Raw genomic sequence first — 25284 nt, forward strand, 5'->3', positions numbered from 1 at the left:
GTGTATTGTATAATAAGAGTTGGTTAAGTGGTTAGTGGGACAGCTGTCAACCACTAACCAACAATATAAACGACCCCCTACTGTAACAGATCAATAGAATAGTAACATTTTCTTTTCTTCTTCCTCTCGTTCAGCTTCTTCTCTCCATCAACTTCTTCTCTCATTTGCATGTGATTTACAGTAGAAGCTAGGATGAATTTCTTCATGGTATCAGAGCTCCGATCTTAAGATCTACAGCTCAGATCTAATCGCCACCAGAAATCAGTAACAAAACAGTCCAGATCTAAGCTCATTTGAGCATCCATGGCCGGAAACGATGTTGCTTTGCTTGGCCACAGTCATCCGCTATTTTTACAAGCTGGAGATGCTCCTGGACTCGTGTTGATACCGCTCACGCTCACAGGGCCAGAAGATTATGCCCTTTGGAGTAGAGCGATGAAATTAGCACTATGAGGAAAGAGCAAGCTTGGTTTTGTAGACGACACTTGTGTGAAACGCAGTTACAAAGGAGAATTAGCAGAGCAATGGGAAAAATGCAATGCTATTGTATTGTCATGGATTGGGAGCATTGTGTCGAGTGAATTGATGTCAAGTATTGTATACGCATCAAATGCAAAGAAAGTTGGAGCGATTTCCAGGAGAGATTTGATAGATCTAATCTCACCAGGATTTATCACCTATGGAGTGCAATTGCGAGTCTTAGGCAAGGTATGGATTCTGTCACTAGTAATTACACGAAAATGAAAGATTTATGGGATGAACTTAATGTATTAGCTCCTATTTCTTCTTGTGATTGTGAGGAATCTAGACCTTTTGTTGATTATCTGAGAAACATAAGGCTATTGCAATTTCTTATGGGACTAAATGAAAGTTATAGCAATATACGCAGTAATGTGTTGGCAAAAAGGTCAGTTGTGACTGTTAATGAGGCTTACGCCATAGTTAGTCAAGAGGAGAGTCAGAGAACCTTAGGTGTCACAGATACCCACAGAGATCCACTCACAATGCTAGCAGGGAAAGGTCAAGACTTTAGGCCTAGGAAGCCTGGTTTAATATGTGATTATTGTGGATATAAAGGACATCAAAAAGAGAATTGTTTTAAGGTAATTGGATATCGACCTGATTTCAAAAGCAAAAGGAAGAATCAAACAACTGCAACTAGAGGGAAAGCATATGCCAATAATGCAAGTGCAAATGCAGTTGCTGTTAAGGAAGATAAAACATTGCCAAAAATGCAAGCACCAGGACAATTTTTCACAGAGGAGCAGTACAATCAGTTGGTAAATCTGTTGTCAAAATCTAATGCAGGGGAGTGTTCTGCAAACATGACAGGTATAATTTCTCTACTGTCTAGTGCAGATAAGTGTGATTGGGTAATAGATTCAGGAGCAACCCATCATGTTACTTACTGTAAGGATGTTCTAAGGGACATTAAAAATGCTGATAGCCAAGGAATACAGGTACCTACAGGAAACAAATCTAACATCACTCACACAGGAAATACGACCATATTGGAAAATAAGACAGTGAAGAATGTATTGTATGTGCTAGATTTCAAATTCAATCTGCTGTCAGTGTCTAAGCTCACCAAAGAATTGTGGTGTTGTGTCATTTTTTTCCCTGTTTTTTGTATATTTCAGGATCTTTACAGTGGCAGGGTGATGTGGATTGGTAAAGAGCACAATCGGTTATATCTGCTAAAGGAGAACATAACACTAGCAGCTGCAGGATTTTTTGTGCAGCAAGGAGTCAGCAGTGAACTTTGGCACCTGAGACTAGGGCATGCTTCAATAAAGACAATGGAAAACATACTAGCTCTTAGGAATAAAGTTGATTCTCAGACTCAACAAGATTGTGTAGTTTGTCCATTGGCTAAACAATGTAGGTTGAAGTTTCTTATTAGCAATAGTAAATCTACTAGTTGTTTCCAATTAGTCCATCTAGATGTTTGAGGGCCTCACAAGGTTACTACATATGACGTAAAGCATTACTTTGTCACCATTATGGATGACTACAGTAGGTACACTTGGGTATGCTTGATTCAGTCCAAATGTGAAGTAGCTCTTGTAATAAGAAACTTTGTTGCAATGATAAGAAATCAATTTGATATTGGAATCAAGGTGCTCAGGATAGACAATGGTACTGAATTTTTTAACTCTCAATGTGATGAACTATTGGCTTCTCTTGGAATCATAAACCAGAGTAGTTGTCCTTACACTCCACAGCAAAATAGAACTGTGGAAAGAAAACACAGACACATTCTGCAAGTTGCAAGGGCCCTGAAGTTTCAGAGTGCAATACCTATTAGATTCTGAGGTGACTGCATTACAACTGCCGTGTATTTGATTAACAAGTTTCCCACTAAGGTCTTAGAGAAGAAATGTCCTTATGAGATGTTGCACAACAAACCTGCCAAGCTGGATCACTTAAGAGTTTTTGGTTGTTTATGTTTTGCAAGCAACCTACCTGTAGGGGATAAATTTACAGCCAGGGCAAGGAAATGTATTCTTGTAGGATACTCAAAGACTCAAAAGGGGTACAGGTTGTATGACCTTGACTCCAGAAAAGTGATAGTGAGTAGAGATTTCACATTCAGAGAACATCTTTTCCTTTTAAGGAAGTCACAGATGCAAATGAAGACTTGTTCCCTTGTGAGCCAGTGGGTGCTAATTTTGAAGAGACAACTTCATCTGTTGACCATAGCAACAATACTGATACTGCTAACCCTACAGAAGCTCATGCTCCTGCAGAAACTCCTGAGCAAGTTACACCAGCCTCACCAGTGGAACCTTCTTCATCACCAGTCTTGCAGGCACCAGATGCAGTAGAACCTTCTTCATTACCAGCAGAATCAACAGTTTTCTCAGAAGAAACACTGGCTGAAGAGCCAATACATCAAGACCATCCTTTGCCTACAGTGTCTACTAAAAAGTCTAGTAGACCTTCCAAACCTTCTATTTGGCTTAAAGATTATGTGACTGCAGTCAAATCAACCAAAGATACACCTTACCTTATATCAAATTTCATCACCTATGATCTTCTTTCTGAGAATTACAAATCCTTTCTAGGATCCTTCTCAGAACCTACTGAACCTAGATCATTTAAGGAAGCTTGTCTTGATAAGGCTTGGGTGGAAGCAATGGAAGCAGAAATTAAAGCACCTAAAGATAATGCAACCTGGGAGGTGGTAGATCTTCCTCCATGGAAGAAAGTTATAGGCTCAAAATGGGTGTTCAAAATAAAATATAAAGCAAATGGGGAGGTGGAAATGTTCAAAGCAAGGTTGGTAGCAAAGGGATACACACAACAAGAAGGATTGGATTATCATGAGACCTTTTCTCCTGTTGCAAAAATGGTCATTGTCAGGATCATCATTAGTATGGCAGCTTCAAAGGGCTGGAACCTATTCCAAATAGATGTTAATAATGCCTTTCTATAGGGTGATCTTTATGAAGAGGTCTACATGTGCTTGCCTCAAGGGTTCCACAAGCAGGGGGAGCATAAGGTGTGCATGCTGCTAAAATCTTTGTATAGGTTGAAGCAAGCATCGAGGCAGTGGAATATTAAACTGACTGAGGCACTTCTAGCAGGTGATTACACACAAAGTCCCTATGATCATTCATTGTTCACCAAAAGAGTAGGTCCAGATATTGTCATTATTCTAGTCTATGTAGATAACTTACTCATTACTGGAAGCAATTCTGTTCTTGTAGAGGCAGCTAAACAAACACTACATAGTTCATTCAAGGTAAAAGATCTAGAAGAGCTTAGGTATTTCCTTGGGATTGAAGTCCTAAGATCTAACAAAGGGGTGCTTCTTACTCAAAGGAAATATGCATTGCAGTTAATATCAGATGTTGGATTGGCAGTTGCCAAACCCATCAACACACCTATTGAGTTCAATCAAAAGTTAACAACCATTGATTATGACACACATGTTGGACACACTCGTGATGCAGAGTTGCAGGATGCAGGTAGCTACCAAAGACTCATTAGAAAGCTTCTCTACCTAACAGTTACCAGGCCAGATTTGTATTTTGCAGTCCAAGTACTGAGTCAATTCATGCAGCATCCCAAACAGTCCCATTGGGATGCAGCTCTGCGAGTGGTTAGATATGTTAAAGGTACTCCTGGCTTGGTATTCTTCTACATAGTTCTCCCATAAGACATCTTTCCGTATATTGTGACTCAGACTGGGCAAGGTGTCCAAATACCAGGAGATCAATAACTAGTTATATTGTCAAACTTGGGGATTCATTGCTCTCATGAAAGTTAAAGAAACAACCTACAGTTAGCAGGAGTTCAGCAGAGGCAGAATATCGTAGTCTTGCAGCAGCAGCTGCAGAAATCACCTGGGTTCTAGGATTACTCAAGGAGTTACAAGTTGATGTAGATGTTCCAGTCAACTTATATTGTAATAGCAAGGCAGCTTTGCAAATAGCTGTCAATCCAATATTCCACGAGCGAACCAAACACATCAAGATTGATTGTCATTTTGTTCGTGAAAAGATCAAGGCAGGGTTAATTGGTCCTCTATACATCCCTACAAATTTACAGCTAGCTGATTTGATGACAAAAGGCCTTGGTTCTGCACAATACCAATTCCTTTTATCCAAGCTTGGAATGTTTGATCCTTTTCACCCTCCAGCTTGAGGGAAGTATTGAATACATAGTTGTATATAGATATAGAAGTGTATATGTGTATTGTATAATGAGAGTTGGTTAAGTGGTTAGTGGGACAACTGTCAATCACTAACCAACAATATAAACGACCCCCTACTGTAACAGATCAATAGAATAGTAACATTTTCTTTTCTTCTTCTTCCTCTCGTTCAGCTTCTTCTCTCCATCAACTTCTTCTCTCATTTGCATGTGATTTACAGTAGAAGTTAGGATGAATTTCTTCAATTGGTTTTGTGAAAGTATAGTTATAAAGTCTAGCTTCCAACAAATCAAACCGTTCTTGATTTGGATATATGTGATCATTTACCTCGAGGCATACAATGTTATCGTTGGTCGGGGCGGAGTATGATATGTAACATATATTCCTACCAAACTCTAAATTAACATATATATAAGTTGTAAACTTTGGTGAGGTTATATCGTTAAGACTACTTTCCAATAAATTAAGCAAGGCACGATTTATACATTCTTAGTTCCCTTCATGTGAGCAAAATTAGCAAAGATCAGAAGAAAATGTGATCGCTAAACATATATTCTACCTAACTCTGGGTTAATCTAGAATGAGTATGTGGTCGTTTAATATTTAGATTGTCTTTGCAGCAAATTAAAATGTTCACCCTTTGAAAACTTGCACTTCACTATACAGAACGGTTAAGAAATGTCAAAAAATGAACTTTCCACGCCACGATGTCGGTACTCTAATTGATTTTTCATTTCATAATCAAATTCATGGAAACATTGGAGCAACGATAAAGTAATTTTTATGTTATTTATAGGTCACAAGTTCAATCTGGAATTAGATTTTCTTTGAACGTTGTGTCAACATTAGATGCTTTATCCACAGGGATTTTTTTTTTTTTTTTAATAAGTAAATTCATCCATCACTTAAAATATACCTGATGGTCAATGTTTAGGATGATCATTTTAAAATGGAAAGCAATTGTCAACTAAGATTTGCTTATGTCTCGAATAATTCTGAAAAACTCCTCCTTCCAAAAATAAGTAAACAAAGTTACCTTTTTGGGCAAGAAGTCCAATTCATAGCAAAGGTTGGCCCGTGTTTTTCTAAACGATTGACATAAAAGAGAGAGTAATAAGCTCGACCACCTGGTACATTGTTTCTTGATTGTAAAAAATCTCCAGTCAAACAATTTTGGACCTCAGAAAAAACTACATAAAAATCCCAAAATACGCTTTCAAGAATCTACATCAGAAGATTCAGCCAGCTCCGCCACTGCCCACTGCTCTCCACCCCATCGATTTCCCATATTTTCAACCCCCAAAACAAAGACCAAAAGAACACAATGGTGGGAACTATATATGGGACTGGAAGGTCATTGCCTGAAACTCACTCTTCTCCATGTTTATGCTTGAATCCTATTCTTAACTCAGGCAGCTTTAATTTCAAGACTAATGGGGAATTATCATTGGGTTTGTGGAGAAGCTTAAAGAGGAGGAAACAGTTGAATTTAAGCAGCAGTTTTTTGGAAGCATGGTGTGATTGGAAATTATCTGCAAAGATGATATCTTTGGCTGTAAATAGGGTTTCAAGAAAGAGACAGAAGCTTGGGAAATTCACCGTTGTTGGTGGGTTGGAAGTGGAGGATGATGATTCAGGCGAAGATGTTAAAAATGTGAGAGCTTTGTTGTAAATTGTTTACTTTTATTCACGTTTATTACTACTACTATTACTACTGCTCAAAACATGACAATGTCTATATTGATGAAAAATAGCTTCTCTTGTCACTGATATTAATAGATTGTATAAAGAACAATCTTGTCTAAATGTTGAAAATTTCCTGGTTTTCTGGTTGCTTATACATCCTAGGAATAAATGTGAACAGATAGAATGTAGATATAAGTGAAGTAAGGGGTATGGTCAAACGGGAAATTTATTGTTAAGGGGCAGCCCGGTGCACGAGCATCCCGCGTTCACACAGGGTCGGGGAAGGGCTGCACCCCAAGAGGTGTGATGTAGACAACCTAGCCTGATGCAAGCATCAATGACTGATTCCACGGCTCGAACCCGTGACCTATAGGTCACATTGAGATAAACTTTATCATTGCTCCAAGCTTCCCTTCGAGAAATTTATGGTTGTGTTGTGTAAATTGAAGGTTTTTACATTTGATTTTAGATTGCTCTCATTGGGCTTTTGCGAAAAAAATTGCCAATTTATACTTTATAACATCAGTTTGAAGAATGTTTTAAATGATTAGGGGATAAGGTAGCTCAATCTTTTGTATGGCCAGACTGATGGAAGCTCAATAAGATAACTTCATTGCTTAAATTGTCTTCTGGCCTTTTTTTCAAATGGTTTTCACTACTCCTTTTGTTGCAGAGCCAATCGATTCCTCTACAGGTGTAGTTAGCTATAATTGGGAAAAAGTTAATCTTCTTTAAAGTAAAAGATATCAACTGGAATTATGTCAGTAGTTATCCTGAACATTGACTAATTACTACGGTGCTCTCTTTGTTGAATCTATCACTTGAATTTTTGGTTATCCATTAAATAAAAACTGTTGAAACTGTTTTGTCCTCATTTTGCTGTAACTATAAGACATCAAGGTGAACTGTGTCCAAATTTTTTTGTAGTTTCGTTTTCTTTTGATTCATATTCAACTCCTTAAGTGATTGGCGTTTGCAGGAAATAATCAATGTTATCACTTACAAAGCTGTACGGACTGTTCTTCAACAACTCTATGAAATGAACCCGCCACAGTACACATGGTTTTACAAGTAAGTTTAGATCTCTTTTCCTCTTAAAGGTATCCACTATCCAGATAAGATGATCCTCTGGTTTTAGCTCAATGATTCAAGTTAGCACTTAGGCTGTTGATGTTATAAAAACTGACAATTTAATCCTATTTAATCTAAATTATACGAGGAGAAATAGATGCAAAGGCCAGGACTGCAGCTGAGGCAGTTGTATGCTTCTCTCGTTTTCCTTTGCTTTTCTATTTATTTATTTATAATTCTAGGAGCATTTTATCTCTGAGCTTTTCTATTTTTCCCCTTTGCATTTTATTTTTCATTTAACATTCTTCGGTTGTCTTGAAACTGTTTTCTTCTCTTCTCTTTCTTCCTTTGCCAAGATATCTATTGATCTTGATTTCAATGGAAATTTGAAAATCTTGTCCGAGTTTGCTTTTCCACTTGAAACTAACACTAAATTCTCCTGAAAACTCGTATTTTAAATCAGTCATTCCCTTGAGAATACCTTTTTAACTTGGATTATACTACCACTTTTGCCAATGTAAAACTTAGTATGCTCTGATTTGGAGCCACCAAAGGGGGTGACTTAGTGGTCGAAGAAGTGGAGTAACAACCTTGGGAAGCTTGATTCAAATCACAGTAGAGGCGATACTAGGTAAATTATTTTCGTTTGTCCAAGCCCTGATGGACAAAGTTGAGTTACCCAATATATACCTGCTGGTGGGATTAGTCAAGGTGCACACAAGCCTAGACACCACTGTTAAAAGAAAAGAAAAACAAAGCTCCAAACGGGAAGCACAGGGTCTAGTGTGTATCACCTTATAAAAGGTAGCAAAACTGCTCTTTCTTGAAAACATTTTAAGTCTTTGTCGAAGAATCTTGTTTGTTCAACGACATTGAGAGATATGAGTCTTTTGATAGTTTTGTTCACTAGTTGTTTCACTAATTTCTCTGCCCTTTTTTTTTTAACAGTTTTATAGTAAACCACGTGCCTAACACCGGGAAAGATTTCCTTCAACAACTTTTCAAGGTAACAGTAGATAGTGATAAATCTTCTTTCTATATGGAAATTGGCAAAGGTGATATGTGGCAAGGATTTCCCCACATGTCTTCCGCATCCAATAAAAATATGTTTCGAGGAAATAGCACCATAATAATGTCCCTTTAGGATTAAGGATAACTAGTCTCATATTAGCTGAGTTTTGCCTTTTGTCTTTATTGTTCTATGTGTCTGATAGTTTCTAAAAGTTTTGCAGGAAAAGCGGGAACTTGCTGAGAGGGTGATGATAACGCGTCTTAACCTTTACAGCATATGGATGCAGGTATGCCACCTTCATTTTAGCTGCTGCTCGATTTAAATGTTTTCGCTCCTTCAGAAGTACGGCATTCATGAATTATTATATCTTTGTTCAAAAGCACTCTATTGACAATCACCATGCACCGCTTAGTTGGAGTTAGTTCTTTATGACAAGCTAATGGTTTAAGTCATGGCAAAAGGAGTACTAATCCCTATTTTCTATCTATCATTTGTCTATGTTGTGTCGTGGACAAGTGGAGATTTACTATGTCTAAAAAGTGAAACCCGGTACATTTTCAACTGCAATGATGTAGAGAAAAGCTAATGAATATTCTCGGTTGGATGTAGAAATGTGATCATGCTGAATTATACAATAGAATATCTGATCAGAACGTGGAACTGATGCGTGAACGCCTCGCTCAAACTGTTATATGGCTATCTGAAGATGATGAGATTGCTGGAAGTTTGGATTGATTAATGGGAGTAGCTCTCTTTGGTGGTTTTGCCCTTCCTTAATCCTTTAGTCTTGATAGGCAAAACTGTTGTCGATCGGTGGTTGTCATTGGTTTAAAGTACTAATTCAGCTCCGGATGTGTAACCATATTCTCGATAGAAGGTTGTTGCGAGTGGGCGGAGAGGAATGGAGGATGTGCAGTGCGTCCTGTTGAGAAATATATCATGCTTTGATCTATACATCATCCATGTATGACCTGAACTTTTATTGTTCTAATAGGGATGTTATGTACACCTAGCCTTTCTCAAATACTTCCCTTTTTAGCCTCTATGTATACTTAATAGTGTTAGTATGTATTACAAAATATGTTATCAGCAGTCTTTACATTGCTTTAAATATTGATTTGCATAGTGCATTGGTAAAACCTGCTTACACAAACTCTGTTGAAAGAATATACAAATGATATGAAGCATACATACTTTTGTTAAGTCGATCTTGTTCTACAGTTCCATTGTCCTATATATAGACTAGATTTAAATGCAAACCAGAACAAATAGAAACTGACAAAGAAAGAAGTAGCTGTTGTTACATGTATGCTTGAGGTAAGCAAGTGATAATTACCGGTTTACTCCTTGAAGGCTAAGAGAGAGGAGGAAGCTAAGGGAAGGGTTTTGCTGTTTTTCTTTTTTCCTTGAAATTATGTTTCATAAAAAAAAAAATTGACACATGTCATTCCTTGATTTGTTCATCTCGGCGATTATTCATGTACCCAATTGTAAAAGAAAGTAGTTTGCTGCAGCTAACACTTCCACAACGTAACAGTTCAATTTTGACGTTGCTTAAAACCAATTCGTCATGGACAAGCACTGAAAGGCCAACTGGGGATGTTCTTATTTACATATATGTGTTATATATACCATGGTTTAGGTCTAAAAGCGTCAATGCGAAGTCGAGATTTACATCTGTTTATTTCGTAAAAGAAGTCATCATCAGTTTACTCACTTCCTAGTTTTAGTACATACTTAAGAGAGAAATCAACTTGCGAATTGCCTAGCTCAAAGGAGTTTAGAAAGAAAAGTTTATTGAAAAACTTTGTACTATGATTTCTCACCGACGACAACAAAAAAAAATAGCTCTATGTGTGTACAAGACCGTCAAGACGTAAAACGGACCAAGTATACTATCGACTAGTCCGGATTCTTGTACTATGATCCTAAAAAATAAAAATAAATTTAGTTACGAACTTCTTTGCTAATATATCATTAAATTGTTCTAGCTATCAGAATTTTTTAATAATATATTATTAATTATTCACTAAATAAAACTAACGACAAATTTTTCTATTTAACTATAAAATTTATCCGTCGCAAATTCTTATTTGTGAGTAGTATAAAGCATATAACAAGGAAAAAAAACAATATTTATTCTTGGCCGCCTGGTTTGTTACGTGATAAGAACAATGTTCGTCCTATAACGCTGATTTGGCTCACGTAAACAAACCAATGAGCGCATGGTTGTTGATTTAGAACCTTCAGGGGGTACTCTTGGGAATCCAATGGCACGAGTGGATAACCTGACACAAAAACGTGAGTTTCATCCATATCTACTGCATGCAACCTCAAACGTGTCAACACAACATAGATACCAAAACATCATCATATCCCTCATTAAAACATATTAGAAGTTGTAACGTGTCAAGTGCCAGTTGCTCTTCTTGCATCCTCCCACGTATCCCCTCCCCCACTTTGCTCTCGCCGCCTAAAACAAATACTAAAACCCCTTTCGCTCCCGCGAGTTCTTAACACACAACACAAAGAAGACAAGGAAAAAGAAAGCAGGAGTTAAAAGAAACGAAGAAGAACATGGCAACTGTGGAAGAACCAATACTCTCTAGACTAGACAGACTTGACAATATTGTGAGTATACAGCTTACATTTACTTCTATATATTTTCTGTGTCAGCTTCTGGCTAGGCTGTACTACTTGTTGAGATTTTTTGGTTTTAGGCATTTTTGGTATTGATTATAAGGGGATGCAATTTAATTTTTGCAGTATTTCTACGCTTGCCTAATTAAGGCAAGTTATTAGAAGTAGCAAGGCCATGAATCGTTGTTTTCATTTAATTTCCTGCCTCTAAGGTGGTAGATAACCTGTGTTCCGTAATTCTTCTAGGCTGATTTCAGAAAAAAGAGTGGAACGTCTTTGAATTAAAATTATTAATATAAAGAATAACTTAGTACTTAAAAGTACCAAACCGTGGCAAAAACGTGAGGGATAAACTAAGATTTGGTTGGCTTCCGATATACTTAAACTGGTGTGTTATGTAATTTGATAATCTCTATGATTCCTCTAAGTACAACATGTAAGTAAATCTTTATCTACGAAAAAAACTTTTCGACATACCAAACATCAACTTGTTAACGTGCCCTTATAAATTATTCTAAATTCACGATTGAATATATATAAGTTATATACACATCAACAGTGTAAATATTTTACTTTTATCAGTGAATTTTAATAGAGTATATAGATAATAAGTTACTCCTATTTTAATAATATCGATTAATGCTTAACTATGAACGAGAAGTGTGAACTTTTATACGCGAGTATACGAAACTTGGAAGAAGGGAGGGGGGGTTACAATTTGAATAGAAAAAGATGATCCCTCGATTTATGATATATTTATATATGCATTCAGCTCAAGAAATTGGAGGAAGTTAGAGGAGGTGACCATTCCCCGAAGACTTCAACAGCGTCAAGCGAGACACTAACGAGCGACGGGCAAGCTTCGTCCCTCGATTTCTCACCAAGAAGCATGGAGAAGCATTGCCGGCCCATAGACGACGTGATTACAGAGACAGAGCACAAGGGGACACTCATCGAGAGGCTGGTGAATGTAGAAAACAGGGTGTTGAATATGTGTTTGCAGTTAGAAGCAGAGTTGGAGATTATGAAGAAGAAAAGAGAAGAGAATCTTGTTTCAGAGGAGAAAAAAGAGGAAAATGTTGCTGTAGAGGAGAAGAACAAGTCACCTTATAAGAAGGGTCTCAAAAGCTTTGTTAAATCTTGTGTTAAGGGGAAAGGAATAGGGAAACATAAACATAACAAGGAGTGAGATAATCTTCGTGGAATTCCAATGATGTTTTTTTTCTCTACAAATTTCTTTGTTGTGGTTTTTTTTTACTCCAAAATAGTTGGACAATTTTGGCTGTTTGACGCACGATCGATGGTTTTGTAAAATTCTCAAGTTCTGCTGTTATAAGTTTGAATGAGCGTATTTATATTTAATTTGATGCGCTTTATTGATTCCTAATTATTTATATATATAAAAACATATGGTGGCTATTTTTAGTTTGTTGGGCTGCTATTTGCAGGGGCGATTTTATAAGGTACTTTATGGGATACGCTAAAACTCATGGTCTTTGCTTTTTTTTTTAAAAAAAAAAAATATTAATTTAATATTATTCGTTGGCACCTAGTTCTATAAAAAATTGGATGATATATTTGGTTGACTACGAGTTACTTGCTTAAAGGAACATGAAATAATTTTTATTTAATATTTTATTTTAGTGGTGCGTCAATATTTTAGAAAATTTAGATGCTATTTGAGTTAATTATAATGTTTAATTTGGGGTTGGGTAAAGCTACTATGTCAGATACCAAAGTATGGGCGAACGGCACAAATAGCCAATAAAAGCTGTGGCTTTTATTTTAAAGCCACTGTTTTTAAAGTATTTAGACTTTAGCCACTCCTTTTAAAAATTTATACCTGATTGGACGAAAATACCCTTCTGGTATAACTTATACCTACGCTATCAACACAAGCAGCAGTTACACAAAGAGAAGAAGCGAGCAACAACAACAGCGGCGATCAATTGAGGACGAACCACCATTTCTCTTTCCGATTTCAAAAATTCAGCAAACTAATCCAAAAAAACAATATAGATAAACAGTAAGTTGTAATTTCATGTGTTTCTATCAATTTTTATTTCGCTATAGTTATACTTTTTTAGATCTGTATTGACTTGATTATATATTAGATAAGAATTTGATTTTTTTTGAATTTCTGGATTGATAAATTTATAGACACTGCCTCCTATGATAATTCTGTATTCCGGACATAGTGTCTTCATTTTGGAAATTGAATTCAAAAAAATAAGAACACTATGTCCTTAACTTTGATTCTACTGGCCTCATTTTGCAAATTGAATAAAAAAAACTTAAGGACAAAATGTCCTTCACTTTGTTGTTATTCTTCTGTATACAAAGTCCTGTAGCTTGAGTTTCAAATTGTATGTTTTAATTTCTGGTTCAAATGTTAAGGACTGACAGTCCTTAACTCTTAAATACATGTTTAAATGTTAAGGAGTAGCAGTCCTTAACTTTTAATTCCATGTTTAAATGTTAAAAGACAGGCAGTCCTTAGCTTTTAATTTCTGGTTTAAAAGTTAAGGAATGGTAGTCCTTAACTTTTAATTCCATGTTTAAAACTTAAGGACTGGCAGTCCTTAACTTTTAATTTTAATTCCATGTTTAAATGTTAAGGACTGACAGTCCTTAACTTTTAATTCCATGTTTAAATGTTAAAGGACAGGCAATCCTTAGCTTTTAATTTCTGGTTCAAAAGTTAAGGACTAGAAATCCTTAAGTTTTAATTCCATGTTTAAATGTTAAGGACTGACAGTCCTTAACTTTTAATTCCATGTTTAAATGTTAAAGGACAGACAGTCCTTAACTTTTAATTTCTGGTTCAAAAGTTAAGGACTAGCAATCCTTAAGTTTTAATTCCATGTTTAAAACTTAAGGACTAGCAGTCCTTAACTTTTAATTCCATGTTTAAATGTTAAAGGACAGACAATCCTTAGCTTTTAATTTCTGGTTCAAAAGTTAAGGACTGACAGTCCTTAACTTTTAATTCCATGTTTAAATGTTAAGGACTGGCAGTCCTTAACTTTTAATTTCTTGTTCAAAAGTTAAGGACTGACAGTCCTTAACTTTTAATTTCATGTTTAAAACTTAAGGACTGACAGTCCTTAACTTTTAATTCCATGTTTAAAACTTAAGGACTGGCAGTCCTTAACATTTAATTCCATGTTTAAATGTTAAGGACTGGCAGTTCTTAACTTTAATTACATGTTTAAATGTTAAAGGACTGATAGTTCTTAACTTTAATTACATGTTTAAATGTTAAGGACTGGCAGTCCTTATCTTGGTCTTGCACTTACAGTACACCTGTTCTTAATTCTACAAGGATTGTTTTATAACGTATGTCCTTTGTTTCCCATTCTCTTGACTTGTAGGATGGAAACAATATGCATAATAGTTGCTTTTAATGGTAGATGGACTGATGACTATAAATATCTTGATCATCAAACAAAGCTTTTCCTAGCACCTGAGTCAATTCAGTTTGAAGATTTCGTTAAACAGATTTTTGAGCTTATTGAATTGGATAGTGAAAAGTTTGAAATAGTGATATGGTTTGATATTAACCTTGGAACAAGCAAAGGAATGCTTGTATCCAAAGATTTAGATCTTCACACATGTATAGAGTTGCTAAAAACTCATTCACTCTTCAAGAGCTGTCGTTTCATAGTTGATATTTCGGAAAGAGTTTTTGCATCAACAAGCAATGAACATGCCAACACAAAAACTCAACATGACAATCAAGAGCGATGCCAACAGATAGTTGAAGTAGATATGGTTGAAGCTCAACCATTAAATGAAGAGGTGCATCAAACATTTGATTCTATTCAAGTAGAAGGACAAAGCATTATAGAGATTGACAACGAACAAGCTTTGGGTATTCAAGTCTTAGAGAGTGCACCGGTAATCGAAGTAGTTGCTGACAAAACCTGCACTCAAATAACTAAACGAAGATCAAATTTGAAACAAAAAGAATCCCCAACTACGATATTAAGAGAAAATGCTTCTTTGGATCAAATAAAAGTCGGATCAGTATTTGACAAGAAGAAGAGCATAATTAATTGTTTTTCTAATGTAGCAATCAAAGGACATTTTGAATTCAAAGTTGTTAGATCAAGCTCAACAAGATATTCGTTGACATGCAATGATGATAGGTGTCGTTGGTGTGTGCGTGCTTTCAGAATTAAAGACTCAACATTATTCAAGATAGTAAAGCTTGAGAAAAAGCATGACTGCTCTGTTAACACTAGGAAAGCAGATCAAAGGCATGCTACTTCAAAGTTGATTAGTGGTTACATTATCGATAATCTTCGGGACCCAAGATTTGAAGTTACACCAGCTTTTGTCATGGCAGAGATGCAAAAATTGCATGGACTAGACATTGGATATCACAAGGCGTGGCGTGCTATTCAACATGCTTCCGCTTTAATAAGAGGAAGTCCCGAAGAAAATTATGAATTATTGTGTTCATACTTGTATATGATGACAAGTAAAAACCCGGGAACTTATACTAACATAAAGATAGACGACAACAACAGGTAAACAATTTAGGACATGCTGTCTTTAGCCTTGTTAACTTTTGAGTTATAACCAGAAGTTGAGGACTGCCTATCCTTAAGTTTTGAACTTGTAATTAAAAGTTAAGGACTTCCAGTCCTTAAGTTTTGAACTTTGAAATAAAAGTTAAGGACAACATGTCCTTAACTTTATAACTTGTAAATGTAAGTTAAGGACTGACTGTCCTAAACTTCGGGTATTTTAACCTTGTTTTATATTGTATTTTCAGGTTTCTTTATATGTTTTACGCATATGGATCATCGATAGCTGGTTGGAATCATTGTAGACCAGTGATTGCTATTGATGCGACTTTTTTGAAGTCAAAATATCGTGGTGTTTTAATGATTTCAGTTTCAAAAGATGCAAATAACCAAATTTTCCCATTAGCCTTTGGAATAGCAGAATCTGAAAACAACAATTCCTATGAGTGGTACTTTAGTCAGCTTCGCAATGCAATTGGGAGCCGTGAGAATTTGATTTTTTTATCAGACAGGCATCAAGCTATTGCAAATGGCATTGTAAAGGTATATCCTGAAAGCCATCATGGGATTTGCATCTATCATTTGGAGCAGAACCTAAAGCGAAGAAAGGTGAAAAGTGAGGTCATAAAACTTTTCCAAAGTGCTGCAAGAGTATACAAGCGTAAAGAATTTGACATATACATGTCAGATATTGCAAATGTAGATAAGAAAACTTATGACTACTTGATGGAAGAACCACCGGAAAGATGGGCACGTTCTTGTAGTCCACAACGAAGATATGACATGCTCTCAACAAATATAGTTGAGTCGATGAATTCAGTGCTATTAGAAGCAAGGGAGCTTCCTATACTAAGAATGATGGATTTCATTCAAGTGAAGCTACAACATTGGTTTTATGAAAGAAGAAATAAAGCAGAAGGAACATTTTATGATGTTTCTTGTTGGGTAGAGGAGGAATTGAAGAACAGAATAGATTTAGCATTTACTTTGAACGTAAGTATTATGTTTTATGTTTATATTATGATTTTGACATTTTTTAACATAATGTACTCACTTATAATTTTTCAACATTGAAGGTCTTCCCTGTTGATTCATGGCGTTCTAGAGTTGAAGAAGAAGGAATAACTTTCTTGGTGGACTTAAACAAAAGAACATGTGATTGTTTTCAATTTCAACTTGATGAATTACCATGCATACATGCAATTGCAGCTATCGAGAAGAGAAACATCAAGAAGTCTGACTTTTGTTCGCACTGGTACTTAAAGGAATCTTGGCTGAAAACATATGAAAGACAAATACATCCTGTAGGACATACTGATTCATGGATTGTACCAGAGAGTGTTAAGTCACAAATTGTTAAACCTCCAGATTTCAAAGTGCCACCAGGTAGAAGGCAAAAGAAAAGGCATATTCCTGCTACCGAGCCATCAAAAATAAAATTCAAATGTGGTCGTTGCAGAAGAATTGGTCATAATAGAACAGCTTGTATATATTCTCCGGCACTCCATCCATTTTCAAGAAAGCATAGAGAAGAGTAGAAATATACACTTATGTTTATCGACTCTTTTAAGTTTTTGCTATAGATTGTATTCATTATTATTCTAATTTGAGCGGATGCCTAGATTTTCAATATTTATATCTTGTTACGTTCTTTTAATTTCTTTTGAGTTCAACAATTAAAAGTTATTAACAGGAGTCAGTAAGTTCAACTTGCAATTTTGAAAACGTAATGACTGTTTGTCCTTAACTTTGAATTTCAAGTTCAAAAGTTAAGGACATGAGGTCCTTAAGTTATAGTCTCATGTTAAAAACTTAAGGACTGTCTGTCCTTAACTTTGAATTTTAAGTTCAAACGTTAAGGACATGAGGTCCTTAAGTTATAGTCCCATATTAAAAACGTAATGACTGTCTGTCCTTAACTTTGAATTTCAAGTTCAAAAGTTAAGGACATGAGGTCCTTAAGTTATAGTCCCATGTTAAAAACTTAAGGACTGTCTGTCCTTAACTTTGAATTTTAAGTTCAAACGTTAAGGACATAGGTCATTAAGTTATAGTCTCATGTTAAAAACTTGAGGACTGTTTGTCATTAACTACAAGAGTCCTTAAGTTTGAAATACAAGTTAAATACTTAAGGACTGTCTGTCCTTAACTTTGAATTTTAAGTTCAAACGTTAAGGACATAGGTCCTTAAGTTATAGTCCCATGTTAAAAACTTGAGGACTGTTTGTCATTAACTACAGGAGTCCTTAAGTTTGAAATACAAGTTAAAAACTTAAGGACTGTCTGTCCTTAACTTTAAATTTTAAGTTCAAACGTTAAGGACATGAGGTCCTTAAGTTATAGTCCCATGTTAAAAACTTGAGGACTGTCTGTCCTTAACTTTGAATTTTAAGTTCAAACGTTAAGGACATAGGTCCTTAAGTTATAGTCCCATGTTAAAAACTTGAGGACTGTTTGTCATTAACTACAGGAGTCCTTAAGTTTGAAATACAAGTTAAAAACTTAAGGACTGTCTGTCCTTAACTTTAAATTTTAAGTTCAAACGTTAAGGACATGAGGTCCTTAAGTTATAGTCCCATGTTAAAAACTTGAGGACTGTCTGTCCTTAACTTTGAATTTTAAGTTCAAACGTTAAGGACATAGGTCCTTAAGTTATAGTCCCATGTTAAAAACTTGAGGACTATTTGTCATTAACTACAGGAGTCCTTAAGTTTGAAATACAAGTTAAAAACTTAAGGACTGTCTGTCCTTAACTTTAAATTTTAAGTTCAAACGTTAAGGACATGAGGTCCTTAAGTTATAGTCCCATGTTAAAAACTTGAGGACTGTTTGTCATTAACTACAGGAGTCCTTAAGTTTGAAATACAAGTTAAAAAGTTAAGGACATGAGGTCCTTAAGTTATAGTCCCATGTTCAAAACTTAAGGACTGTCGGTCCTTAACTTTGAATTTCAAGTTCAAAAGTTAAGGACATTTGGTCATTAACTTTGAATTTGAAGTTCACTTACACTTAGTCATGAACAAATACTAACAAACTCAATGGACAAATCAACAGTTGAGAGAAACAACGAAATAAATAACAAAATGCCTTGACATAACTTTTGAAATTGTAATTTTGCATAGCTGTTACAAAAAATTACGCTATGCCAACAAAACAAAATATAAGTGCCTTTTCACAAATTTACAGAATATTTCAGAACTATCCTAAACTGGCATAATTCAGATGTCACCTTTACAGCAATTTTATACAAAAATAACACCACAATTTCTTTACAACTCCTTTGGACAGAATGTTTCATTTTCACTCTCATAATCATCACCAACATTTTCTGGTGGAGTATCATAACCAGAATTTCTTTTCCATTCACCATGTGCCCAAAGATTTGCAGCAAGTTCTTTTCGAAAGTCTTTTATGTCTTCGGGTTGGAATTGCTGCACGTCCTTTCCAATCATCAGCAACTCGGCAAATTTGATCAGGAATGCACCACAATCAGTCCTAAGAGAAATGTAAGATATGCAGTGAATTAAACAATAAATCTTAAGTACATATAAATAATATAACAAATAATAACACGTACGATCCAGTTTGGTGTGGTGATCTTTGCCACTGTATATCAAATTTGTTGAAGACATTCCCAAAAGACTTGTGATTTTTGTCAAACTGTGAGAACTTTAGCAAATGGGGGATCATGCGTGCATACATTTGCATGTAGTTCATTCCTGCTTCATATGGCTCACTGTATATGGAATCATATACATCAATCTTTTTTTGATTCAAGTCCAATACTCCCAACAAAAAGTGTGTCACAGCTTCATCATCTTCTGAAGGAAGCCGACATGGAAAAAAGATTTTGTCAACCTCAGTCCATGCAATTCCACATCTACGGTTGTCCCCCCACACATATGGTGTCAGAAATAACTGATTATCACCAGCACACCAAAACTCATCACTAGCATCTTCACTGAAATCTTTATACACAAGTTCCATATAATTATCAAAAAGAACATCAGTAGTTGTGCATCGAAAAGGATGATCGCGAGGGTGGTAGCATTCCTTCTTTCTCAGATAATAGAGAGCAATGTCAATATGCTTCATAAAAAGGCAAAAAATAAAACAAATCAATAACAAATCAGTCATAAAATAATGAAAAAATGATAAATTAATAATAGAAAAAATAAATGCCTTGTGAATTATCTAACCTTATCATCAAGAACAAATTTGCTATCTGAAAGCTCAAGGAAAAACATTTTGCTACTGATTTTTTGATGATACAATTTGTATGGTTTTTTCCTCAAACTATTATCATCAGCATATAAATCAATTTGTCCCCTGAAAATTTTGAAAATGTCAAGTTAGAATTTTGAAAACTTTAATCTATAACTTAAGGACCAAGTGTCCTTAGCTTTTGAATTTGATACTCAAACTTAAGGACTGCATGTCCTTAGCTTATGAATTTTGAATTCAAACTTAAGGACAAGAAGTCCTTAAGTTTTAAACTTGAATCTATAAGTTAAGGACAGTTAGTCCTAAAATTAGTCTTACAATCACAGAAGTTAAGGATGTAGTGAAACACATTAAGAGACTTACTCTTTTTTGCGACCTCTCCTTTTCTCCTTGCCCAACCACACAATGAATTTCTTCACTAATTTTTCATCTTCTTTGGCATAATGAAAAATACACCTACGAGTATAGGTTGATTTTATCCAACCTGAACTCTTCAGAGTATTTTGATTGTCTGCCTTGGAACTTACTGCTTTTCCTTCCTTATCAAAAGGAGATTTCAACTGCCAGCTTAACTTCTTGTTCCTTTTACCTCGACCAAGTTCTTCTTCAACATTTCCTTCACCCTCCATAGTCAAAGTCGCATCAATGTCCATTTGTATACTTCGAGGAGTAGGAGTAAGAAGAGAAAATGACGGACCATCATAACCAATACTGTCTCTCTTTCTTTTCCTTGTATATTGGTTAAGATTGTCATCATTGGTGTCCTGTTTGTTTTCCTCTGCTGGCGACACTATATATATATATATATATATATATATATACACATATTCATATTAGTTTTCTGCAACAGGTCAAATGAAGAGACAAAATTTCAATTGTACATATAATAATTAGGGCACAATCAGTACCTGTCTTCTCCACAGTACCTTCTTGTGTTTTTTCAAGAGATACAATATATAATGAAAATTTTATCTAACCTTGACTAGAACAAGTTTGAACTCCAAATTTTTCTTTGTATGACAGCGGTGTAGAGAGATCATACGTTCCTTCTAAGCATTTGCATACAATCTCGCTGACACTTGTCCCCAATGGACTTGTTAAATCCTCCTGTGATTGCAATCCACAAACTCTACAAATTTTCTCCGGCACTCCACAAACTTCTGCATGCACATGCATAGTTTATATGTATTAATCTATTGAATATACATTTCAACGAAAATCAAAATCAAAATCTATAACTAACCTTTCCCAATATCAGTAACATTTTCAGTTTCATCATCTAGATGTGCATCTCTAAATTCTCTTTCATACTGACCCTCTGCATGCACATCCATATAATCACGTTCAACACCACCTGCATCTTGGTTGAATATGCCAGTACGCTCAGTAGCACGACAATGATCATCAACTCCATATTTTCTAATTGGAACACTAGATTCTCTATCTGTGTTCATCTGATCAGCTTTCCCAAACATGTTCATCAAAGTATCAAGCTTTGATCCTAGAGTTTTCTTTAAATCCTGAGAAAGCAACTAAGTTACAAAGAGAAGGACATGTTTAAAACTTAAGGACAGGCAGTCCTTAAGTTTGAACTTAAAGTTCAAAACTTAAGGAAATGCAATCCTTAAGTTTGAACTCCAAGTTCAAAAGTTAAGGACAAGAAGTCCTTAACTTTGAATTCCAAGTTCAAAACTTAAGGACATGATGTCCTTAAGTTTCATTTCAAAGTTCAAAAGTTAAGGACAAGAAGTCCTTATCTTTCAATTCTAAGTTCAAAATTTAAGGACACAAAATCCTAAAGTTGGACTAACTGAAATTACCTTGATTTCGTTCTCAATCTTTTTTCTGATACAACAATTTTCTGATTAACTCTGGTAACTTCTGCTTGCAAATCCTTCTTAAAACTCTCTGATAATCTCTGAATCAAAAAACATAATATCAAAAAAAGGTGTTCGTAAGCAAGAAATAATCAAATAAAAAACTAATACTATTCAAAGGCAGAAACACATACTCTAACAATTTCCTTAAGTACGCCTTCGTCAAATTGTGTGGAAGAAGACCTTGAGCCTTGATCTTGTGAAACTGGCTCCTCCACACAAAGAGGTTGTGTATCTTCTTCTTCCACGGGAATAAAGGGTGACACCTCAATCAACTTAAACACCTATTATATAAGAAAAACTAAACATAAGTATACATAACTAAAACAAATAAACAAAAAAAGAGATAGTAATTACATTAACTTACTTTTTTATTATGGAAATATTTTCTACAAAGAGCATCAAATTGTGGAGACTTCATTTCAGAATAACATAACATTCGAGGATAACCAACTTCTTTGAAGTTCACAAATTGTTTCTCTTGGAAAATAGGAAGTACTTCCATAATCCAGACACAAAACGCAAAAGGAAAGCCAACTAAAGTGTAGCTATCAATATCTTTTTCTTTCTCTTTCTCCTTCTGAACATCATTCTCATTTGATTTCAAGCAACTCTTCAATGATTTTAATAGCGTCTCATAAGCAAGAGAGCCCCAGTTGAAGGAAGCGCAAAGTGCATCATCGTCAACAATTTTCATTATTTGCTCCGACACATTCCTATTTTTCCTCTTTCCCATCAAAACCGACTCAACAAAATAGAGTGTTGCCAACTTCAAAGCATCATCATCACTGCCAGCAAATGATGAAGTTGTACCATGTGGGCGACTAGAAATAAAACTATACAAATCAGCCAACTCAATTTTGTCCTTTCCAGGGAAATAGACTCTTAAAAGCCTATTCTCTTTCTCATTTAAACCTTTCATGTCAAGCGACGAATAAGACTTCAAACCAGTAATAATATGGAATGCATCACGAGTAAACTTAATATCGCGGTCAAATACCTTGAAGGTCATCGAATCAGGTTCATTACTAACAATTTCAGAAAGCAATACACAGTGCATAAGTTTACCCGAGAACTTCACACTTTGTAATCTGAAGAAGTTGCCAAAAATACTTTCCCTCAATTTCTTCCATTGGCCATTCGACAGAAAACTTTTAATTGTTTCCTTATATTGAAAATCTCCTTTCCAATATACCAGAAAATTACGCCAATCGTCAAAATCAAAAAAATGATCGCCTTCCATTATAACACTAGAAAAGAAGGAAAAACAAACAAAGATTAGGACTTAACTTAAAATTTCAAGTTTAAAAGTTAAGCAAATACAATCCTTAACTTTAAATTTTAAGTGCAAACGTTAAAGAAATACAGTCCTTAACTTATACTTTCAACTTCCAAAGTTAAGGACACTTAGTCCTTAACTTCAAGTTTCATGTGCAAAAGTTAAGGACAATAAGTCCTTAACTTTAAATTGTAAATGCAAAGGTTAAGGAAATACAGTCCTTAACTTATACTTTCAACATCCAAAGTTAAGGACACTTAGTCCTTAACTTCAAGTTTCATGTGCAAAAGTTAAGGACAATCAGTCCTTAACTTTAAATTGTAAGTGCATAGGTTAAGGAAATACAGTCCTTAACATATACTTTCAACATCCAAAGTTAAGGACATTTTGTCCTTAACTTCAAGTTTCATGTGCAAAAGTTAAGGACAATCAGTCCTTAACTTTGAATTCCAACTACAAAATTTAATGTCGTTTCTTCCTTACATTTAATGAACACAGTTAACTGAAAATTCATAATCACAGTAAGCTTATGAATTTCTACGACTATTTTTATGAAATATACCTACATAATCAAATATATTGAATCAACCACAAACACATTTCAAATTTCACACACTAAAAATTTATCAAAAACAGAATCACACAAAATATACTACACTGAATCAACATATAATGCTAATTTTTGAAATTTCACACATACTTCACACGGCATTGAACCAACTTACAAATAAAGAAAAACGAAGATGACGGAGAAGATGAAGGACAGAAGATGACGGAGAAGATGAAGATGAAGATGACGGAAGATGACGGAGAAGATGAAGGAGCAGAAGTTAATTGCATACGAGGAAGATGAAGAAACGCAGAACTCTGAACGAATGAAATAAGGGTTTTCGTCGATTTTGGGATTATACAAGAAATAGAGAAAGAGTAATTGTGTCTTTTCCCCCTTAGTAATGGCTATTTTTTATAAGCATTTTAAATAGTGGATAAAAATTAAATACACCCTTATTTAGTGGCTACTACACGCCATTTTCACCCAAAGTATGGCGATCTGGTCTTATGTGTTTGTTGAGCTTAGGTCCAATTGATAGGGCTTAGCCTGCAATCAACAATTCCAAATTTTTATGGATGTGGCAATCAGATCTACGGGCCAGGCCTGTGAGAGTAGTGGATTTTGCTTTCTTGGGCTCTTGCTGTTTTGGTGATTTTGCAAGGTTTCACGGATGTGGCAATCAGGTCTGGTCTTAGATCAAGAAAACTCTAGAAGTGAAGTGAAATAAGTCGCGCTAATTTGGTAAAAATTACACGGGCCCATTTAACTTATACATATTTTTTTTAAAGTTTTAACTTGTATCCACTTTTTAAACAACTTCAGCTTCCTTTCTCCTCCTTCGTTTTCTTCTTCTTCTTCTTCTTCGTCTTCTTCATCTTCTTCTTCTTCTGCTGTTGTTGGTGCTGCTATGAAACTTCAATTCATGGGATGATTGCCATAAATATGTTTATCAGATTATTTAAAAACAAATTATAAATAATTACGTAAGTTAGTGGACAACAATTTGTGAATATTTTCACGTACGTAAGTTAGTAGATAATGATAATTTTGTTCTTTTCACGTTTATTGTTTCCAAAATTTATGATTTAGATACTGTTGACAATCTGATTATTTATCTAGTATGTTAGAAAGCTTTTTCAAAAACTTCAGCTTATATAGTGCTGAAGTTTTTACAAATGAACTAAATAACTTCAGCATCTTATGATGAAGTTTTTGAAAAAGCTTTATGACAAAACTAATGAATCCATGACAAAAAAAACTTCACCTTTTAGTACTGAAATTTTTACAAATGAACTAAATAACTTCAGCATAAGTTTTTGAAAAAGCTTATTCGGGACAAAAAATTTCAGCTTATTTATTGCTGAAGTTTTTATAAATGAACTAAATAACTTCAGCATCTTCTGCTGAAGTTTTTGAAAAAGCTTAATGACAAAACTAATGAATCCAGGACAAAAAAACTTCAGCTTATTTAGTGCAATTACAAACAAAAACTTAGCAAATAGAAAACAAAACTTCAGCTATTATGCTTAAGTTCAGCAATTACAAACAAAAACTTCAGCACACTTGGGTAAGCATACTTGCTACTTCAGGTTCGTCTACTAGAATGCTGAAGTTTTGCGTGATTGTCTTTACTACTTCAGTCCCGTATGCTGAAGTTACGCGAAAAAGTGGGTACGTTTGCAATTTTTTTTTACAAAGCGGGCACAAGTTAAAACATGATTCAAAAAGCGGATATAAATGCAAA

At 35.0% G+C, this 25284-nt stretch overlaps 6 protein-coding genes across 6 annotated transcripts; 4 read left to right on the forward strand and 2 right to left on the reverse strand.

The window, feature by feature from the left end:
• Positions 1-740: 740 nt before the first annotated feature.
• LOC138878098 (uncharacterized) lies at positions 741-1952 on the forward strand. The gene is made up of 2 exons (XM_070157756.1): positions 741-1460; positions 1641-1952. Exons 1-2 carry the CDS (start codon positions 741-743, stop codon positions 1950-1952), a joined length of 1032 nt encoding a protein of 343 aa, XP_070013857.1.
• A 3840-nt stretch (positions 1953-5792) lies between these two features.
• Positions 5793-9571, forward strand: LOC104226598 (chaperonin-like RbcX protein 2, chloroplastic). The gene is made up of 5 exons (XM_009778629.2): positions 5793-6317; positions 7329-7420; positions 8369-8426; positions 8653-8718; positions 9042-9571. Exons 1-5 carry the CDS (start codon positions 5988-5990, stop codon positions 9165-9167), a joined length of 672 nt encoding a protein of 223 aa, XP_009776931.1. The 5' UTR covers positions 5793-5987; the 3' UTR covers positions 9168-9571.
• A 1259-nt stretch (positions 9572-10830) lies between these two features.
• On the forward strand, positions 10831-12277 carry LOC104226597 (uncharacterized). Its single transcript, XM_009778628.2, has 2 exons — positions 10831-11063; positions 11845-12277. The coding sequence occupies exons 1-2, from the start codon at positions 11010-11012 to the stop codon at positions 12259-12261; spliced, it is 471 nt and encodes a 156-aa protein (XP_009776930.1). The 5' UTR covers positions 10831-11009; the 3' UTR covers positions 12262-12277.
• Positions 12278-14330: 2053 nt separating this feature from the next.
• On the forward strand, positions 14331-16506 carry LOC138878099 (uncharacterized). Its single transcript, XM_070157757.1, has 3 exons — positions 14331-15607; positions 15856-16367; positions 16487-16506. Exons 1-3 carry the CDS (start codon positions 14331-14333, stop codon positions 16504-16506), a joined length of 1809 nt encoding a protein of 602 aa, XP_070013858.1.
• Positions 16507-18676: 2170 nt separating this feature from the next.
• On the reverse strand, positions 18677-20583 carry LOC104223487 (uncharacterized). Its single transcript, XM_070156472.1, has 4 exons — positions 20195-20583; positions 19807-19936; positions 19185-19696; positions 18677-19102 (listed from the first exon to the last, which is right to left on the reverse strand). Exons 1-4 carry the CDS (start codon positions 20482-20484, stop codon positions 18877-18879), a joined length of 1158 nt encoding a protein of 385 aa, XP_070012573.1. The 5' UTR covers positions 20485-20583; the 3' UTR covers positions 18677-18876.
• Positions 20584-21246: 663 nt separating this feature from the next.
• LOC138877095 (uncharacterized) lies at positions 21247-22406 on the reverse strand. Its single transcript, XM_070156610.1, has 4 exons — positions 22076-22406; positions 21843-21992; positions 21652-21749; positions 21247-21351 (listed from the first exon to the last, which is right to left on the reverse strand). Exons 1-4 carry the CDS (start codon positions 22403-22405, stop codon positions 21345-21347), a joined length of 585 nt encoding a protein of 194 aa, XP_070012711.1. The 5' UTR covers position 22406; the 3' UTR covers positions 21247-21344.
• Positions 22407-25284: the final 2878 nt, after the last annotated feature.

The sequence above is a fragment of the Nicotiana sylvestris genome, chromosome 9 (assembly GCF_000393655.2).
Source record: "Nicotiana sylvestris chromosome 9, ASM39365v2, whole genome shotgun sequence".
NCBI lineage: Eukaryota > Viridiplantae > Streptophyta > Magnoliopsida > Solanales > Solanaceae > Nicotiana > Nicotiana sylvestris.

Excerpts from the sequence above, each read along its gene's own strand:
- LOC138878098 (XM_070157756.1), top strand. The coding sequence starts at position 741 with ATGAAAGATTTATGGGATGAACTTAATGTATTAGCTCCTATTTCTTCT. Across the intron at positions 1,461-1,640 it reads CTGATAGCCAAGGAATACAG|GATCTTTACAGTGGCAGGGT; the intron begins GTACCTACAGGA and ends TGTATATTTCAG.
- LOC104226598 (XM_009778629.2), top strand. The coding sequence starts at position 5,988 with ATGGTGGGAACTATATATGGGACTGGAAGGTCATTGCCTGAAACTCAC. Across the intron at positions 6,318-7,328 it reads CAGGCGAAGATGTTAAAAAT|GAAATAATCAATGTTATCAC; the intron begins GTGAGAGCTTTG and ends TGGCGTTTGCAG. Across the intron at positions 8,719-9,041 it reads TTTACAGCATATGGATGCAG|AAATGTGATCATGCTGAATT; the intron begins GTATGCCACCTT and ends GGTTGGATGTAG.
- LOC104226597 (XM_009778628.2), top strand. The coding sequence starts at position 11,010 with ATGGCAACTGTGGAAGAACCAATACTCTCTAGACTAGACAGACTTGAC. Across the intron at positions 11,064-11,844 it reads TAGACAGACTTGACAATATT|CTCAAGAAATTGGAGGAAGT; the intron begins GTGAGTATACAG and ends ATATGCATTCAG.
- LOC138878099 (XM_070157757.1), top strand. The coding sequence starts at position 14,331 with ATGTTAAGGACTGGCAGTCCTTATCTTGGTCTTGCACTTACAGTACAC. Across the intron at positions 15,608-15,855 it reads AAGATAGACGACAACAACAG|GTTTCTTTATATGTTTTACG; the intron begins GTAAACAATTTA and ends TTGTATTTTCAG. Across the intron at positions 16,368-16,486 it reads GGAAAGATGGGCACGTTCTT|CTACAACATTGGTTTTATGA; the intron begins GTAGTCCACAAC and ends ATTCAAGTGAAG.
- LOC104223487 (XM_070156472.1), bottom strand. The coding sequence starts at position 20,484 with ATGGACATTGATGCGACTTTGACTATGGAGGGTGAAGGAAATGTTGAA. Across the intron at positions 19,937-20,194 it reads AGGAGAGGTCGCAAAAAAGA|GGGACAAATTGATTTATATG; the intron begins GTAAGTCTCTTA and ends CAAAATTTTCAG. Across the intron at positions 19,103-19,184 it reads TCACCACACCAAACTGGATC|GACTGATTGTGGTGCATTCC; the intron begins GTACGTGTTATT and ends CATTTCTCTTAG.
- LOC138877095 (XM_070156610.1), bottom strand. The coding sequence starts at position 22,405 with ATGAAAATTGTTGACGATGATGCACTTTGCGCTTCCTTCAACTGGGGC. Across the intron at positions 21,993-22,075 it reads AATATTTCCATAATAAAAAA|GTGTTTAAGTTGATTGAGGT; the intron begins GTAAGTTAATGT and ends CTTATATAATAG. Across the intron at positions 21,750-21,842 it reads TACTTAAGGAAATTGTTAGA|AGATTATCAGAGAGTTTTAA; the intron begins GTATGTGTTTCT and ends TTTTTGATTCAG.